The sequence below is a fragment of the Zalophus californianus genome, chromosome 5, assembly GCF_009762305.2.
Source record: "Zalophus californianus isolate mZalCal1 chromosome 5, mZalCal1.pri.v2, whole genome shotgun sequence".
NCBI classification, from domain to species: Eukaryota; Metazoa; Chordata; class Mammalia; order Carnivora; family Otariidae; genus Zalophus; species Zalophus californianus.
This window is the reverse complement of record NC_045599.1, coordinates 60,199,851-60,219,654: the sequence shown is the minus strand read 5'-3', so window position 1 is coordinate 60,219,654 and position 19,804 is coordinate 60,199,851. Positions and strand designations below refer to the sequence as shown.

The following is a 19,804-nucleotide window of genomic DNA, read 5'->3' as shown; positions in this document are numbered from 1 at the left end:
ACTTCACAGATATTGTGGGTTTGTTTTTTTTTTAATAAATTGAAGGTCTATGGCAACCCTGTGCTGAGCAAGTCTAGCAGTGCCATTTTTCCAACAGCATTTGCTCACTTTGTTGTCTCTATCACATTTTGGTAATTCTCCTAGTATTTCAAACTTTTCATCATTATTGTATCTGTTATAGTGATCTGTGATCAGCTGTCTTTGATGCTATTATTATAATTGTTCGTGGGCACCATGACCATACCCACATAGGATGGCAAACTTAAGAAATGTTGTGTGTGTTCTGACTGCTCCACCCAGTGGCCGTTGCCCCATCTCTCTCCCTCTCCTCAGGCCTCCCTATTTTCCCTGAGACACATCAATATTGAAATTGGGCCAATTAATAACCACACGATGGCCCTTAAATATCCAAGTGAAGTGAAAGGAAGAGTTACATATTTTTCACTTTAAATCAGAAGCTAGAAATGATTAAGCTTGGTGAAGAAGACATGCTGAACACCAAGACAGGTCAAAAGCTAGGCTTCTTGGACAAGTTAGCTAAGTTGTGCATGCAAAAGAAAAGTTCCTTACGGAAATGAAAAGATGAAAAGAGCTACACCAGCGAATACATGAATATGAAAGTGAAACAGTCTTACTGCTGATATGGAGAAGTTTCAGTGGTCTGGATAGAAGACCAAGTAGCCACAATATTCCCTTAAGCCAAAATCTAGTTTAGAGCAAGGCCCTAACTCTCTCCAATTCTATGAAGGCTGAGAGAGGTGAGGAAGCTGCAGAAGAGAAGTCTGAAGCTAGCAGAGTTTGGTTTATGAGGCTTAAGGAGAGAAGCTATCTCCATAATGTAAAAGTGTAAGGTGAAACAGCAAGTGCTGACATAGAAGCTGCAGAAATTTATTCAGAAGATCTAGCTAAGATAATTCCCGAAGGTGGCTACATTAAACAACAGGTTTTCCATGTAAATGAAACAGCCTCATATTTGAAGAAGATGCCATCTAGGATTTTCATAACTAGAGAGAAGTCAATGCCTGGCTTCAAAGTTTCAAAGGATAAGATGACGCTCTTATTAGGGGCTAATGCCGCTGATGACTTTAAGTTGAAGTCAGTGTTCATTTACCATTCACAAAATCCTAGGGCCCTTAAGAATTATGCTATTTATGCTAGATCTACTATGCCTATGCTCTATAAATGGAACAACAAAGCCTGGACGACAGCACATCTGTTTACAACATATTATTTTAAGCCCACTTTTAAGACCTACAATTCAGAAAAAAAAATTCCTTTCAAAATATGACTGCTCCTTGACAATGTACTTGGTCACCCAAGAGCTCTGATGGAGATGTACAATGAGATTGTTGTTTTCATGCCTGCTAACACAATATCCATTCTGCAGCCCATCAATCAAGGAGTAACTTTCAAGTCTCATTACTTAACAAATATATTTTTTAAGGATATAATTGGCCATAGATCGTGCTTTCTCTATGGATCTGGGCAAAAGCCACTGAAAACCTTCTAGAAAGAATGCACCATTCGAGATGCCATTAAGGATATTTGTGATTCATGGGAAGAGGTCAAAATATCAGCATTAACAGGAGTTTGGAAGAAGCTGATTCCAACCCTAATGGATGGCTTTGAGGGGTTCAACACTTCAGTGAAGGAAGTAACTGCAGATGTGGTGGAAATAGCAAGAGAACTAGAATTAGAAGTGGAGCTTGGAGATGTGGCTGAATTGCTACCATCTCATGATAAAATTTGAGTGGATAGGACCTGCTCCTCAGAATCTACTCCTGGTGACAATACTGAAAAAACAACAAAGGATTCAAAGGATTAAGAATATTACATAAACTTAGTTGATAAAGCAGGGGCAGGGTTTGAGAGGATTGACTCCAATTTTGAAAGAAGTTCTACTGTGGGTAAAATGCTCTCACATGCTACAGAGAAATCATTTGCGAAAGGAAGAGTCAATTGATGCAGCAAGCTTCACTGTTGTTTCATTTTAAGAAACTGCCATAGGTACCTCAACCTTCAGCAACCATCACCCTGATCAGACAGCAGCCATCAACATTGAGGCAAGACCCTCCATCAGCCAAAAGATTACGGCTTGTTGAAAACTTAGATGATGGGTAGAATTTTTAGCAACAGTCTTCTTAAATTAGGATATGTACATTATTCTTTTAGACATAATGCTACTATGTACTTAATAGACTACAACATAGGGTAAACATAACTTTTATATGCACTGGAAAACCAAAAAAATTCATGACTCACTTTATTGCAATACTTGCTTTATTGCGGTGGTCTGGAACTGAACCCACAATATATCCAAGCTATGCCTGCGTTTTTTCACAGCATAATGCCAAGCTATTGGATCACATCACACACAGCACTTTACAAGTATTTAATATTCAAAAGAACACAAGTAACTAAAATAATATACACTCACTGTGCAACTTAACAAACCAACCACCAAAGCAGGAAATTTAATTTCATATTCATAAACTCTTAAGATGTTGCATGTAATCCAAGATTAAAACATTCTAAATGTGATGTTTTCCTACAAATGCTGTTAACGCTTTATTCTTTTTTACCTCAACGTTTACAAAAGTCTTCAATTTAGCATCAGTGAGAATAATTTTGCTTCTTGAAGTCAATTTCCCACCAACTCAAAGAAATATTCAACTATATGTAAATTAATTTTAGAGAACAGATTATCTTCAGGGCATTTTATTTTTAAAGTAAAATAAATTTCTATTCATAAAAATCTAGCTTGCATTAAATATCAACATTTTAATTTTAAAAGAACTCATTTTATCTCAATGTAAGAATTATCACATGAAGATAGTATTTTCTTCTACCTTCAAGTCATGAAATTAAGCTTCAATCAACTACAAGCAGGAGGGATGCATAAAGACTGCTCAAATATTATGAACTAGAAGATTAAATGCCTAAATTCATATTTATTATTTTTTACAGGTAAAGAATTAAATTACTTTTAAAAATTAAATGAAAACAGCCATAAAAAAGAATGAAATCTTGCCATTTGCAACAATGTGGATGGAGCTAGAGAGTATTATGCTAAGTGGAGTTAATGAGAGAGAGACAAATATCATATGATTTTATTTATATGTCGAATTTAAGAAACAAAACAAAACAACACAGAGGAGGAACAAAAGAGAGAGGCCAACCAAGAAACAGACTGCTAACTACAGAGAACAAACTGATGGTTACCAGAGGGGAGGTGGGTGGAGGGATGGGTGAAATAGGTGATGGGGATTAAGGAGGACACTTGTGATGAGCATCAGGTGTTGTATGGAAGTGTTGAAGCACTAACTTCTACACACCTGAAATCAATATTAAACTATAACTGGAATTTAAGTAAAAAGTTGGAAGAAAAAAAAAAATTTTATAACTAAAAGACTTGTAAATCAGAACATAAATGTATTACTTTTAACTGAAATACAAACTGGAATTATTCAAGTAATTCTCTCAGTACCATGGTGATAACCAGATGGTAAATAAGTAGTTGTGGAAAATCTACCTTCTACACAGATGTATTTATTTCTCCATTCAATACCATCAGGCCTGGGAATGGCTTTGGCTTCACGAACTGAAATCATTTGACTGTTCCAGCTACAAGAAGAAAAACATAACTGTTAACTATTTTCTTAATTTTCCCTTTTATTGTATTTATTATATAATACTAAGTCCCACTCTAATTTTCTCACAAAATACTGAAACTTGCCTTGACCCTCAGCACCACAATCCCTGTTTCAATACCCTTCTTTTTTCTCCACAGCACTTATATTTTAACAATTTGCTTATTTATTATTGTTTACTGTATGTCTCGCCCAAGCAGAATGAAAGCTTCAAGATGCTGATTTATGTATTTTTTCACTGTTCAAATAGTTGCTTAGTATAAAGTAGGCCTTCAATACATATTTATTGAATAAATGAAGTAATATGAAAAATAAGAAAGCGTAAGTAAGCAAAAAATGTAAAAATTGTGTTCACTGTTAGCACCTCAGTAAGAATTTTTTATTTGTTAAGAGAGATGCAATCTTGTGTTGTTTTCTGGTATCATTAAATAATTTTTGTTTACTGCATGTCCACTTGTATGATTTGGGAGAAAATTTTACAACTATCCAAGAGAAGCCAGTAGCTGCTGTTTTAGGAAAAATTAATACTCTATGAAAACATACTGTTATTGCTATATATCAGATGTAGCTCTTAACAGTAAAGTTATATTCAAATAAAACAATTTTTTATCAGCATGTCTGAAAGTAAATTGTTCAGTCTTTAGTATGTACTAACCTTATATTGTTTTTTAAAAATTTCTTTACAATTATAATAGTTCTGCACAAGTACAATTTTCTTTTTCTCAAGGAACACTGTAAAACGTATGACCATTCAGCTTGTATGTAAGAGACAAATGAGTTTGGAAAATAGTCGATATCTCTTTTTTCAGCCATATTTAGCTTTGTCCATCATTTCAGTAAGAATAAAAAGACCAAGCTTTGGGACCTTCCAACTCCAACACTTATCTTACCCTTCCTCTACTTTATCAGATAAAAGAATCCCTAGGACTATAACTGAGGGTCCAATGTGGCATTTGTTTCTGGAAAACTGATTAATCTCTATGTTAAATATGCAAAAAAACATTGCATCTTATGAAGTTTGATAATTGAAAAGGATCCTCAAGTATGATCCTCTATTTTTTCTTATAAGGAGTACAATTTAGAAATACTTTGCAAAGATAACTTTAAGTTCTTTAAGAATACATATCAGAATTTATGCTTTTTAAAAACTAAGCAGGTTCTCAATGAGAAACAGTATTAATTACAGTAACATGTTTTAGATATTTCATGTACAGCAGCTCCATTAGTATAAACTCCAAACAGAAAAGTACACTGCTCTGTTGGTCCAAGTGTGTTTCCAAAATTTTTTTAAAATAACAATAAACAGGTGCCTGGCTGGCTCAGTCGATAGGTAGAACATGCAACTCCTGACGTTGGGGTTGTGAGTTCAGGACCCACAATGGATACAGAGATGACTTAAATAAATTAATAAATAACTAATAACAATAAAATAAAACAACAATGTCAAGGAGAGAGTTATATAACCACATGCCTGAACCAAACATGATCACAGTAGAATTATACTATGTGCTTTACTTTTATACTGCTTAAGATATATTTCACTAATAAAATGAACTTTTTTCTTGAGACTACTTGTTTCTCACTGAACTTACAGGACAGTTGAATCTGCAATAAAATTAAAATTGGAAACATTATGTTAAAAAGGGATAAACCATTTTTTTTCAGACAAGTTTAGAATCTTGAAACTGTATCCTGCTGTTAAATTACAATTTTTACTTTCTTAAATCAAAGGAACTCTCCTCACCATACTTGTATGAAATCCAATCCAGAATTTATATTACATGCCAATACTTGGTTCTAAACCAGGTGACAGAAACATATGTGACATACCAATATTCACTTTATCATCCCTAAACAGGTATCATTTAAGCTTCAACCTATAATCAACCCAAATAATGCAGTTATTTAAGTGACTGTAACACCTGAAGTACTTCACAGAGAAAAAAAATATTTTAAGTCACTATTATTTAGACTGATTCAATCTATTACATTTCAAAGCACTTTTAAATATTTCTAAATTACTAAATATATGAAATCATAAAACCTGATACATAAAACTTATATGCTATTTTTACTCTTCAGAGGTGAATTTAAATGTAAAATTCAAATGGCAATTTAGAAACATTTTCCCTAAATATTTCTTTCTTTAAAACAGGCCCCAAATTAAACCTTTTATCACACCATATTTTTCTACCATAATTTGTCTGCCATGTAAAAATGTTATTGTCATTCAATAATTAAAATGTAAAATAAGATATAGTCCATAGAAGAGGAATGTATCAGAAAAGAACAGGAGAACAGATATAGGGTTTAATTTAATCTAAAACAGATCTGGTAATATATGACAATCTTTTGATTGTAAAACTGGGTTTACCAACCCCACATTGGTAAGATGTTTGCTTCTTTTCTTCAGTAATGATAATGAACTGCTACTTATCTATTAACTCTCTTCTAGCCATTCTTTTTGTGACTAAGTATTTATTTCAAAATACTATGCTTACACTGGAACATTACAAACAAAAATTTAAGTCCAACAAAAAGTCAAAATTATGGGTCTGAACTATGTGGCTATATATATTAAGCAAGACTAGTCAAATTAAGTGAACAAATATATATAGTTTTGTTTTATTATTAAGGGCTGGGAAGCAAACAAAAAGAAAATGTCAGGGATTTCAAACCTCGTAAGCAAACAGAAAATTCTGCTCTAATCCCAGAGTTTTGGTTTGTTTTGTTCTTCTGCCTGACCCCTTAAATGCGGTGTCCATCAGGGCCTTGCCTCTTTCAATCCTCTTCTAATGCTACAGTACCCCTCCCAAGCTTTAACAGTCTGATGTTTCTTTCCCAAATCCTTTTCTCCAGCTTTGACCTTGCTACTAAGCTCTAGGACAATTATTGCAACTAACAATTGGAAACTGCCACCTGATGTCCTACATGCATCCCCGTGTCCACATTTTCAAGACTGAATTTAATACATTCAGTCCATTGTCAGTTATTAAAAATCACTTGCTTGCATACCATCCCCCCCAAACTCTCTTACCCTTCTTGCCGCACTGAACTTAGTTGGTTGAAATACAACCATAATTAAATCTTTGTCTACTTCAATCCTTTCCCCTGCAACTCAATGTGGCTGGAGAAAAATATGCAACCATGCTGATCTTAAATTCATGATAACTTTAAATTCACTTAAAATTCATGATGACTTAGCTCAAAAGGACCCTAAATGCTACTACCCACCAAACATACTGTATTTCCATAGTTAATTCACTCCTTTACTCTCCTACAGAATAATTCATACTTTCCCTCACTTTCCAAATCTCCTCCCTCACAATCATTCCCAGGTGATGTCCATGCTTCATCTCACTAAAAAAACTAAAGCAACCAAAAGATAATTTCCACTAGCTCCCACATCAGTTCAACTGGCATTCCTTTGAATCATATACTCTTTTACTTACTATTATTAATGCATCATCTGTGCTCCTATCCCACTTGTGCTCTAGATTCCAACCCTTCCTGATTCAAAGAAGCATACTATTCAACAATTTACTATCTTTTTCTGGTATCATCAATTTTGCCATCAAGATAGGTTTTTTCTCCTTTCTAAAAAACAAAAACTCAACCCCACTTAACGCTCCAATTTCTACTCCATTTTTTCTGCTCCCCTTTATAAGTATATACACTCTACATATTACAGTGTCTAAACACTATCCTATCTGTATTTAATTCATCCCTGTTCACTCCTGAGCCCACACCAATGATGCTTTTTATCCCTATTTTTCCACAGAAACTGCTCCTAATAAAGGTCCAGTGGCCTCCATGTGGACCAATATTGCAATGGTCAGCTTTTAGTTCTCATCTTTTACTCGATCCATCAAAAAATGTAACACAGATAATCACTCCTTCCCCCTTGAGACATTTTTTCTCTTTGGATTCCAGGACAACACATTCTATTGGCTTTCCTCCTATCTCAATGATAGACTATAAATTAGTTCCTTCTTATCCCTAACCTCATGTATATACTATACAATTTATTTGTTTATTGTCTATCTCTCCGTACTACAATACATACTACAATATAAGCTCCATGAAGACAAAGACTTCTGCCTGTTTTGTTAAATGTCATATCCCCGGTGCATAGGAAAACAGCTTGATATATAGTAGGCAGTCAATGATTTATTGATTAAATGAGAGGAAAAAAATCAGTAAGAAAGGAGATAGTCAAAAAAATTGGGCCTTTGTAATTTCCTACTTAAAAAATGTATTTAAGGGGCACCTGGGTGGCTCAGTCGGTTAAGCAGCTGCCTTCGGCTCAGGTCATGATCCCAGCATCCTGGGATCGAGCCCCACATCGGGCTCCATGCTCAGAGGGAAGTCTGCTTCTCCCTCTCCCACTCCCCCTACTTGTGTTTCCTCTCTCGCTGTCTCTCTCTGTCAAATAAATAAAATCTTTTTAAAAAATGTATTTAAGTATGTAGGCATGCATTTTTAACACAAGAGATTAGACTAGCAATAATGGCATGTGATTAGGCATCCACGGAATAAAAGGATTACAAAATAGGTAACTTTTTAAGGCTCCTAGAATCTCTAGTACCTAGGTGTCTGTAAGATATTTAAAACATATTTTGTTTTGTTTTGTTAAAATACAAAATGATTACATTCAGACTTTATTTTTTCCTAGTTTCTCTAAGCAACCTGATCCTTTTTTTTAAGATTTTATTTATTTATTTGACAGAGAGAGACACAGCGAGAGAGGGAACACAAGCAGGGGGAGTAGGAGAGGGAGAAGCAGGCTTCCCGCGGAGCAGGGAGTCCAATGCGGGGCTTGATCCCAGGACTCTGGGAACATGACCTGAGCCGAAGGCAGACACTCAATGACTGAGCCACCCAGGCGCCCCAACCTGATCCTTTTTTAATTTATCAGTTCCCTGCTCCCAGGTACAGTTCTAGAAGCATGGCTTCATTTTAAGAATTTTCAGCAGGAAGGTTTAGAAGAAAGCTGTGAGTGAAGTAGGTAAGAAAATCTTGGTAATTTTTAAATAGGCATACAAAATTTCTGCAACATTTATACCATATACTCAAGTATCCCTTGACACTTAATTCTGTCTTCGAGTAAAGAGAATTTTTTAAATGAATGTCTCAAAGTTCAGAAGAAATCCTTACAAACATTTCTAACAGCTGCCAGAATTCCTTTGCACAGCACCTAGTTCACTGCCATGACTACATTCTTGGCAATGCTCCCTACAGTCAAATTTCTGAAAATATCTGATATGAAACAATAATACACTTGACAAATGCACTGTATGATGAAAGAAAAGGTGACGATGTCTCCAAAATCATGTGTCATAGTGGTAACAAATGCATCCAAAAGTTCAAAACCTCTTTCAAAGTCTCAGCATCCTAGCCAGTTTCATTTGGCACAACCGGCTAGTTTCTGTTAATACTAAACTAATACACAAACCTGTTCATCTACCTTTTTGTTTCAGTACAACAAAGCAGTTGGCTTTCAAGGCACTGGTATCTAGATGTTCTAATCCTAAACTATACATGGTAGAAATATACCTTTTTTCTATGAATCCTTTCCCCTCTCTGCAAACTTCACTAATTTACAATAGAAAAGACAATGCCAATATATTCTAACAATTAAGAATGTGGTTTTGGAGTCAGACCTGAGACTGAATCCCAGTTCTCTCACTATCTAGCTGTACTGCCATGGACAAGTTTCAAGTACACAAATTCCCTAGGCCTCACAAGGTGTTACTGTGAGGATTAAATAATACACAAAAATCACTCAGCATACTGTAGGACACTAAGTAAATACTCACGAAACATCAGCTTTTGTTATTGCAGCATCTTACAAATCTTGACTCTAGAATAACCTTTGTAGTCTCTTATGTCCCTTGTCTTATATCCTTAAATCTTTTCTCATCCTATAAATGAAGGCCCCTTCCTTTTTATCCTTGTTGCCTGGACTTAAACTCGGGTCCTAGTCATCTTTAATGATGATGATTATAACTTCATTCTTATTGAACTACTTTCCACCAGCACTTTTCCTACATTTTTTCTTAACCTGATTCAGTAATTTTTAAGTCATCTCCAGGATCTTTGCAACATGTCTATAATCTTACCCTCTACTTCAAAATTATTTATTTATAGCAAGAATTTTTCAAGTACCCACTCTGGCACTGGGCTAAGTAATGGAGACTCAACTGTAAACAAAACAGACACATTCTGATGAAAGCTCTGCGCTGAAGAATTTAAGTAACATTACTTCTTTCATGCCCTATGTTTCAAATCATCTGAGTCAAGTTTCTTTAGAGCTACTGCATCATAGCAAATAAGGCAATACCAACACTGCAGTAAAGTACCATAGTTAAGAGTACAAATTTTGCAGTCAAAACTAACAGAAATACTCCCCGTGACTAGCTGTGTGATCTTAGGGCAAGTTTCTTCACCTCTCTCTATATATGCTTCACTGGTAAAATGGGCATGATGTAATATTGTAACATATGACTATTATGTAAATGAGAAGATACATATAATCTGTTGGGAACCGTTTTTCCCAGCTAGTAATAACAATTTACAAAGAATGCTATTATTATTCCCCTCTCCAAATCTTTTCAAAATGGCACCCTGTGGTTACCATACCCTCCTCCTCTAACTTTGTAAAACTCCTAAGTCCTTTCTCTTTCCCCCCTTCAAACCTTTCTAAATTGATCAGAAGAGCTGCAATTCCTAACCCCACTCTATCTGGACTTCTAGAACTCCCTTAGGAACATTCAGTTAAGTCCAGTCTAATTATACACTTCAGCATTCCATGTTTACATATCACCCTCAGAAGAAAGGGGAAAAAAAAGGAAAGAGAGTATTCCTTGATTTTTTATATACTAACATAACTATTCAGATATCAAGGAGATCTTTTTCCATGTTTGTCTTAGCTGTGCTTTTTACTATAAATCTTAACTTGCTAAAAACAGATGTTTCAAACTATACAGAACCTATACAGGGCCAACCCAAACATTTATTCAGGCCCTACTAGGAAAAGAGGGAGCTAAACCTAAGACAGGATCGCTACTGAAATCAACTAAAATTGGGCTTACTGAACTATCATTTTTCATTAGATAGGAATATAAAATCTATTTAGTTTCTAATAATCACTAGATATTAAATTTTATAAATTACACATTTCTGGACAAGTTTGTAGCTTCTGACCAAAAGTGTAGCATTCACATATGTAAATGAATAAAACACAATCTGATGTTTCACTTACTCAAATTCTGTAGCATAATATTTAAGAAAGCCCAGTAAGAGGTCCCCAAGATTTGACTCATTCTTCGAGAGGTAAGGAGGAACATTACATGGAGCTTGATGTACAAGGTGCAGCTGTACAGCAGGACTAAAAGATTCCTGTCAAAAAGAAAAAGGGGGAAATATAAAGTCATTTAAAACACACACTAAAAACTTTACAAATCCTGACCTAATGCTCTCTGAAGAAGAGAGAAGAAATCTTCTTTATGTTGGCAGTTTGGAAATCTGAAGATTTTCTTCCACTAAAGACTTCACTGGTGTTTGCAGTATGTGAGAAAGTACCCAAAAAACTAAGACACTCTAAACCCTGGCTGAGGCATATCACGCATTTAACCAAGAGGCCTACAGTAGAAGATTTCTTAACTCATAAATAAATCCTTACTGTACATACCAAGATTTCATCAAATAACATAATAGAGATTTCTTTATAAATGTTCCTCCTTCTTAAGTGCCTCTACAAGGAGCAGTTGTACTTTATAAAGGCTATATCAAGTACAAGGTAACAGCATTTTCTAACTGCCACTTAAAATTTCTCTTAGAGGCCATAAAAGTAACTAGTATATGAATAGTACTTACACCAGTTTTAAGATTTTTAAAATTTTGTTTTATTTTTGTATTTTGTATCTTATTGGGAAGAGAAGACAGACATTCAACATGAACTGAACTTGAAAAGACATAGATGGCAGGGAAAAGAAGAACGATAGGAAACTAAGCAGCAAGCAATATTCAACAAACTTTTACCACAATATTCATAAAGGAAGATATCATTTGCTTGTAATCCATGCCCAAACAACACACTTATTAGAAAGAATACTAATGGGTACTTATTCTTTTTGCTAACTATGCCATTCATTTTCATATCTGATCCTTCCTCTATTAGCAGCAAGTTCTGGCTCTAAAACATACTAAATGAACCACAGAGATTCTCAAGTAATACATATCCAAGAGTGTTAGAAAACACTCTTAAGGTAATTTGCACAGTTGCCCTTAAGACAGGTTTTCTACATTCCCCTTTGCCATTAGAGTAATAACAGATTTTTTTTTAAAGCAACTAGTTAATGGATGACAGCTATTCTTTTTTATTATGTTAATCACCACACATTACATCATTAGTTCTTGACGTAGTGTTCCATGATTCATTGTTTGTGCATAACACCCAGTGCTCCACGCAGAACGTGCCCTCTTTAATACCCATCACCAGGCTAACCCATCCCCCCAACCTAACCCAACCCTCCTCCCCTCTAGAACCCTCAGTTTGTTTTTCAGAGTCCATCGTGGATGACAGCTATTCTTAAGGTTCCCAAATACTTAACAAATCAACCTTGAGTTTACAGATATCAGTTCAATTAGTAACCCAACTTTAAAAAACAGAGGGTCCCTAAATAACTAAATTGTAATACAGAGAAATTGGGTAGTGCATCTAGTTAAAGGTGATCCTCAAAAATCATCAGGAAAAGTAAAAGAGCAAGAAAATAAAAAATTCCCTCCCGTTCTATTACCTACAATTCTAGCCATAATTTTTAACTACCAAGAAGTGATTACCCTTCTTTCAGAAGACAACCACAGTTCATAAAGCTAATACTCCTAAACTTCGGACCTCCCCTTATACTTCTAGCGGATTTAGTATTGTATTATGAGACTTAAGTAGAAATCTAAATTGTTTCTAAGACTAGGTGGAGTTAGGGAAGAAGTCTCAATTTATAATGAAGAGTGGAAGCAGAAGGAAGAGCAGGAGTACTGCTTCTACCACCCTTTGTCTTTTACTTGTTAAGTGTAAAACTGAACTTAGGACAGTATTTTAAATTGTAAAATTTCAATATTATTTTCTGGCTAATTAAACAAAAAGGTTAACCTAAGTTCAAATGACAAGGAAAAGAAAAGTGGGTACTATTTAACCGGTTCCACTCTGAAAGCTTCTTACTAATTTTGACTTCTACGACATACCACAGTAAGCACTCAATTTATTAACTGATGCTAAAATAAAAGTCATTTTCTTACCTTAAATCTAAAACTGTTTAAACCTCTTTTAAAATTTTTATTTTGTTCAATAAGTTAAAGAAAAAGATCAGCAGTTGTAAATTAACATTGAAGAGTTGTAAGACCTACTCTACTAAAATGGTGAATGACTTTGAGCCAACAATTTGACCAGTCTCCTCTTAATGCCACTATTCTTTTTCATGGTCATATACAAAAAGGGCCATATCATACATACTAGGGGAGAATTGAAGGAGAAGTCCAAACTTAAAAAAAAAAAAAAGGATCCAAAAGATGCTACAAGTTAACAGAAATTCCATTTAACCATTAGAAATCCCCATTTTTTATAATCATTAACATTACAGAAAGATTCTCTGCTTTAAGAAAAATTTCGTCAAAAAAATTTTTTTAAAAAGGAAGCTCCCCTATTGCGTATGTACTTAAGAATAATATACACTACTTTGAATAGGATATGGGTAGGCAAAACTTAAGCTAACATATTAGAAAACACATAATGACCAATCCAAAAGCCAAAGCAACTACAACCAAAATCCATGGAAAACCAATTTAACTGAGAACAATGTAATATCTATTTCTTAAAGCATTTGAGGTGGGGATTACTGATACTTAATGCTGTTTGTTTTTAATGTGGGGAAGATATCTTTATTACTTTTTAAGGGTAGATCTTATATGGGGCCTCTAATAACCAAATTTGTAATGACTTAATTCCTGAAAACATTTTCCAATTGATATTTAAATGCTAACATTTTTAAACATATGTATCATCCTTTTCTTCCCTCAATCAACGCAAAGTTAAGAAAAATTTTAATGGGCAACCCCTTGAAAAACTGCAAAGTCTCACTTTTTTGCTCATACAATTGCCTACCAAAAACGGCAAAAACATCTTTTGCCAAATTCCATTATTTTCTGATTTGTGCCATAATATCTTACCTTCAAAGTTTGAAATTTGGACAATTAAGCACTTTCTGGAATAAATTAGATTGGCTAAACTTTCACTTGATAACTGTTCTTTAAAAAGATACATGCCTTAGGGGTACCTGGGTGGCTCAGTCAGCTGTGCAGCTGACTCTTGATTTTGGCTCAGGTCAGGATCTCAGGGTCCTGAGGTCTGGCTCTGCACTCAGCATGGAGTCTACCTGAGATTCTCTCTCTCCCTCTCCCTCTCTCCCTCTCCCTTTGCCCCTCCCTCTGCTTGCATAGGCACACATTCTCTCAATAAATTTATTCCCTATTGTTTAAAAGATTTTATTTTATTTTAGAGACAGGGAGTGGGCAAATGGGATGAGAGAGGGAGAGAGGGGGAGGGGGAGAGAGAGAGAGAGAGAGAGAGAGAGAGAGAGAGAGAGAGAGAGAGAGAGGAAGCTGACTCCCTGTGTTGGACTCCACACTCAGCTCAGAGTCTAGTTGAAGAGTCTCTCTCTCCCCCTTCATCTGCCCCTCCCCATGTGCACATACACACACAATCTCTCTAAATAAATAAATATTTAAAAAAAAAAAAGATATATGCCTTAAATGAAGGAGGACTGTTTTCTACCTCCAAGCAAACAAATTTGTTACATCCTATTCGAACAATATGAATTGTTAGGCCCTGAATATAAATGTTGAGAAAGGTCTCAAAGAAAAGGATAACTGATATGGAGTACTTAGGCAGAGCTCTGAATGAATAAAGAGCTAAATGATATACTGAAGTTCTACCAAGCTTTCTTAATTGTATGCAGATTACCACTAATCTGGTGATAACATGTTAAAGACTGATCATTAAATTCTTTAAATTATATTTGCTTTTAAACTTTTTGAAAGCTTTTTTGGAAAGCTTTTAAAGTTTTGTAATCAACATAAGTATCATAAAGTAGAAGTACAATAATGAAGTGGTTAAGAGCATGAACTTGGGAGTCAGATCTAGCTTTGAAACCTATTAGCTATATGAACTTTATCAAGTTACCTAGCTTTCCAAATGTTCAGCTTCTTCATCTATAAGAAAAATAACAGTACTCATAGAACTGTAATGAGGATTAAATGATACAATGTATATAAAGCATAGCAGCAATAGTATTACCTACATATTACTTATTTAGTATATGCCAGGCATCATTATTATAACTACACAATTCATACAATAATGCAGTATGGTTACCTCCTGAAATAATGTATTATTTCAAAATTAACTTCCTTGTAACTTTTAAAATTTAAATAATATCAATTTTAAGAGATTTTTTTATCATTAAAAGACTTCATCAAAATTTTTAAACTCATTTTTCAAAGGTATTCATTTATAGCCTGTTTTACATAACTAAAATCCTTCATATTATATGCATTTCAAAAATGAAAAAAGTTGCTATATGTGTATATGTATGTATATATGTAAAATTTAATGTATTTTCAATATACAACTGCACAGAGGAACTCTACATTCTCAGAATTCCTAATCTCATAACTATAAAGATGGCTTTCTGGAATATGAAGATACCATTAGGGAAAGAAACAAATATAAGTTGTCTCATAAATCTCCACCTAGCATAAATCTAGGTAAAATATGCTCTCGTGAAAATAAAGATCTCTTCATAAGCTTAACCTAAGTTTATATATTTAACCTCTCTCAACTTCATTGCTTTAACTCAATAATAAATATTCTGCTCTGTATCACTCATGCTGTTTTTTTAAGTCAGTAAGAATTAAGTAGTAATAATAATGCTATATTATCATATGGCCCAGTGTGGAACTCTTGATTATCCAAGTGCCTTTGGTCATTGGTGGCAGCAAGACTTTATGGTTTTTAGCCAGTAGTGCTGCAACCAGATTTTACTGCAATATCTAAAGGGTCAAGTAGTGACTTTGTACCACTCCTGGGTGGCTCAGTCATTAAGCATCTGTCTTCAGCTCAGGTCATGATTCCGGGCTCCTGGGATTGAGCCCCGCATCGGGCTCCCTGCTCAGCAGGAGGCCTGCTTCTCCTTCTCCCACTCCCCCTGCTTGTGTTCCCTCTCTTGGTGTGTCTCTCTTTGTCAAATAAATAAATAAAATCTTAAAAAAAAACACACACTATTATTTCAAATTTAAGTATTCTGCCATGGAACCATCCATACCAGGCTGGAACATGACATATGAAATCTTCAATATTAAGGTTTCTCTCTGCTTGGCAGATTCTTAGGGGAATAATGACAGTTGCAATTTTGACTCTTGTGTTTTTAGAATTCAAATGGCATAGCTTTCTGAAATGAATTTTTCAAGTTTAACAGTTCATAGTAGGAGTTTTGTGATTTTAATTTCAGTGTTCTTGTTTTGTTAAAAAAAAAAAAGATAAATATGACTTCATGCCAGTTTCCCAATAAGCCTCATTTTCTTTTATTCACTACTCAATGATAATGTGTTGTTACAAATACTGTCACATAAGTAAATAAAAGTGAATAATACTTAAAAAAATAATAATGCATACCATACCCATTTTTAAAATAAATATATTACCATAAATCTGAGAAAATATGAAAATAACTTAAAAAAGCATAATACATTGAACAAATGTTATTCTATTCCAAAGTTTTTATCCTATTTTTTAATTCTATTTAACTATATTAGAGAAGCTCAAAATTTAAAAGAAACTTGTTCCCTTGTAAAATAACAAAGGTTTTTTTTTGTTACTATAAAGTTTTAAGTCATTCTCAAACTTATTTATACAAGTTGAAATTTTGTCATACATGTTGTTCTTAAAGAAAGGTATATCTGTATAGGAACAATCAGATATACATAAAATGTAATAAGCAACAGAAACTATATTAATGAATAGTACTATCATTTTGTCTTTAAAAATATCAGTTTCTGGGGCGCCTGGGTGGCTCAGATGGTTGGGCGTATGCCTTCAGCTCAGGTCATGATCCCAGGGTCCTGGGATCGAGTCCCGCATCAGGCTCCCTGCTCCTTGGGAGCCTGCTTCTCCCTCTGCTTCTCTATCTCTCTCTCTGTCTCTCATGAATAAATAAATAAAATCTTTAAAAAAAAAAAAAAAAATCAGTTTCTGGATCCATAATTTGTGACTATACAGCTTGAATTAATAATGTAACCTTCCTTAAACTAAGACTTAGTTTCTTCAGCTGTGAATCAAGGACAATACAAGTTTATTTGTTTAGGATTAAGGATAATGCATATAATATTTATAGAGTGCTGACATAAAATAGATACTAAATAAGTGACAGTTATTAGTAGTAAGAAATAAGCTGATCTGTTTGTTCCATTAGATGGACCACTGAGAAAAGTGCTCTACTGATCAATCAGCTTACAGGTTTCATATAAAATTTAAAATCCTGTAGAGTGGATAGTAAGTCCTTACCCACATAAGCATCAATCTCATAGTAAAAATAATGTACTTTAAATATTTATGATAATGTAACCACATCTGAAAGCAAATTAAGATATTCTTAAATCTAGCAAGTCTCCCTATTAGTTTAAGGCTTTGCGCCGGACTAATATTAAATCTATTTCCCTGTTACAGGTATAGAAATAAGATTATTAGTAAAATAGGGGTGGAGAGTATAGGGTGAGAGATGGTGTATGTGAAGAGAAGTCAGGACTCTTATCATGGGGAAAGCTAGATAATGAGAAACATGAAAGAAAAGTAAAATGAGGCTCCTCAAACTAGAATATACCAGTAAGAACCTGGGCATCCTATAATAAAAGCAATACGTCTGTTCTGTTCTCCAGCACAGTGCATTAAGCTGAGATTTCATTAGTATTTTGTATTAGTAAAAAGAGTTCATGCAGCAAGGGTTTTAAGTGAGATTTCTGTAAAAGCGTCTGTTCCATACACAATAATAGATTCTTTAAAGGATAAGTTTAACTATTAGATGCTTTGTATGCTGAAAAATATACATAGTTCCTTCTATACTGAAACCTAGGTCTTAACAAAAAAACTGAGACAAAAAAATGAAATAGTAACACCCAGTCACCATCTTTGACCTTTCAGTATAAGCTAAAGAAACAATACTTTATTGCAGGGAGAAAACCATTCAAGGATAAGGCCAAAAGTTCAAGTTACTTTTATTTCTACACCTTCTGATGCTTTCATTTTCATTATGTCTATGACAGCATAAATACTGATCCCTAGCAATAACTGAAATTCATTATAATAGTTCTTCATAATAGCAGAAATTCATTTTCAAAATGAGGAGGATAAGACATCCAGACTCCAAAAGATTCTTACAGATGTCTTTACCAGATGACCCACCACAAACTGGGAAGCCCCTGCTACAGCAAAATTCTATTACAATGAACCTTTTATTATCCAGCACCTGGCATGTATGCATTACAATAATAACCCATGTTCAAAAACAAGAACATCAGTTCTTCTCAATTATCAAAGATTAAGTTAAATTTAATTTAGATTCCACATCAAGTAGATTTATATTTTGTATGATACAGAGAATAAGTATGTCCTTTGAAAATTGATCACTCAAGCTAGATATTACATTTTCCAATTTGACTCTTTAGTAAGTTTAGAAAACAGCTCTTTTTGTAAGTTTATAAAACAGGTCAAAATTATACGGTTTCAGAAGGTTAAACATTCTAAACAGCTTAAATACTATTTCCAAATAAAACCAGGAATAAGGATGACTATGGAGGAAAACAGAAACAGTAGGACTATAAAACAAGGAAAGAGAATCCTGGAAAAAAGAACACAAAAAAACTAGAAAAGAAACAACAGTATAAAAGATTGTGAATATGTATATTACCTAGGTTTTTCTAAACTCAAACTGAGTACATATCAAACTTTTTCTAGTGAGCACACTTTACTTCTTTAATGTTTCCAATTAACTTCAGGAATCTTAATATTAAGCACACAAAGAGTGTACTGATGTTACTACTCTTGGTGGATTACTTGGTAAAATCAAATGAAAGATAAAATGATTATCCAATTGTTCAACTTCTTAATTTTTTCCCCTGCTTTCAAAGTATACATACATTGGATTAAAAACTTCTTAGTCACTAACTAAAGAAATGCTATAAAACTGTATTTGAAAATAGCATGAAGAAAACTAGAAAGAGCCTAACCGAGCCTATATTTAATTACTATTAGTGATAATCATGAGCATTATGTGAAAAATTCTACCATTTACATAAATGACCAGACTGTCTGCCAATAACTAAATAAAATATCACAGTCTTCCAAAAAAAGTATACGAAATATTTTTAATGTGCTAGTGGCAAACTCCTCAGCCTATATAGAAAATGTTACCATATACTTAGAAGGCAACTATTACACCTTTTATATTCACATTAATACTGCATATAATAGTTCCACATATACTTGTTATAATATGTATTATAATAATTCATAAGAAACACTTACTGGGTAAATTTTTTGGATGGATGGAAGGATGGGTTCAGGTAGGGCTATAAAAAAAAAAAGTTTAAAGCTTCCGTGATTCACGTTATTCATTTTACAAAGCAATAATTTGTCAGCTACACCCCAGGCATAAGGGTTTCTGCTTAAATTCAACAGTTTCCATATATTTTGTGAATTAATTCTGATCCCTAAAAGTTTAAATTCCAAATATATCTAAGTTGATAACTTAAGGTTTGTTAATAAACTATGTATATTTCTACGTAAACCAATGTTCCTTACATGGTTTTAGAAAAATAGGCCATCAATGGACACACATCATTTGGTCCAACATCAGACACACACATAAAATAAGCAAGACAAGGATTGTTCTACAGATATTGAATGAACATTGTTAGGATGAATGTAGCTAACAAAAAGAAAATTTTTAAATACAGTCCAATGATACTGTATCATGAAAGAACAACAGCTGTATCATAATTGTCCCTTTATTTTTAATTTATTCAAATAATAATACCAAAATTTA

The 19,804-nt window shown here is 33.9% G+C and overlaps 1 protein-coding gene across 2 annotated transcripts in view; it reads right to left on the bottom strand.

Annotated features, from left to right (window-relative positions):
* Positions 1–19,804, bottom strand: part of TENT2 (terminal nucleotidyltransferase 2) — a 68,171-nt gene that overhangs the window by 4,747 nt on the left and 43,620 nt on the right. For both annotated transcript variants that reach the window (XM_027605042.2, XM_027605043.2), the window contains 3 exons: positions 19,285–19,328; positions 10,915–11,051; positions 3,533–3,624 (listed from right to left, as the gene is read on the bottom strand). In XM_027605042.2, the coding sequence (XP_027460843.1) occupies positions 3,533–3,624; positions 10,915–11,051; positions 19,285–19,328 (273 nt within the window). The remainder of the gene's footprint in view (positions 1–3,532; positions 3,625–10,914; positions 11,052–19,284; positions 19,329–19,804) is intronic.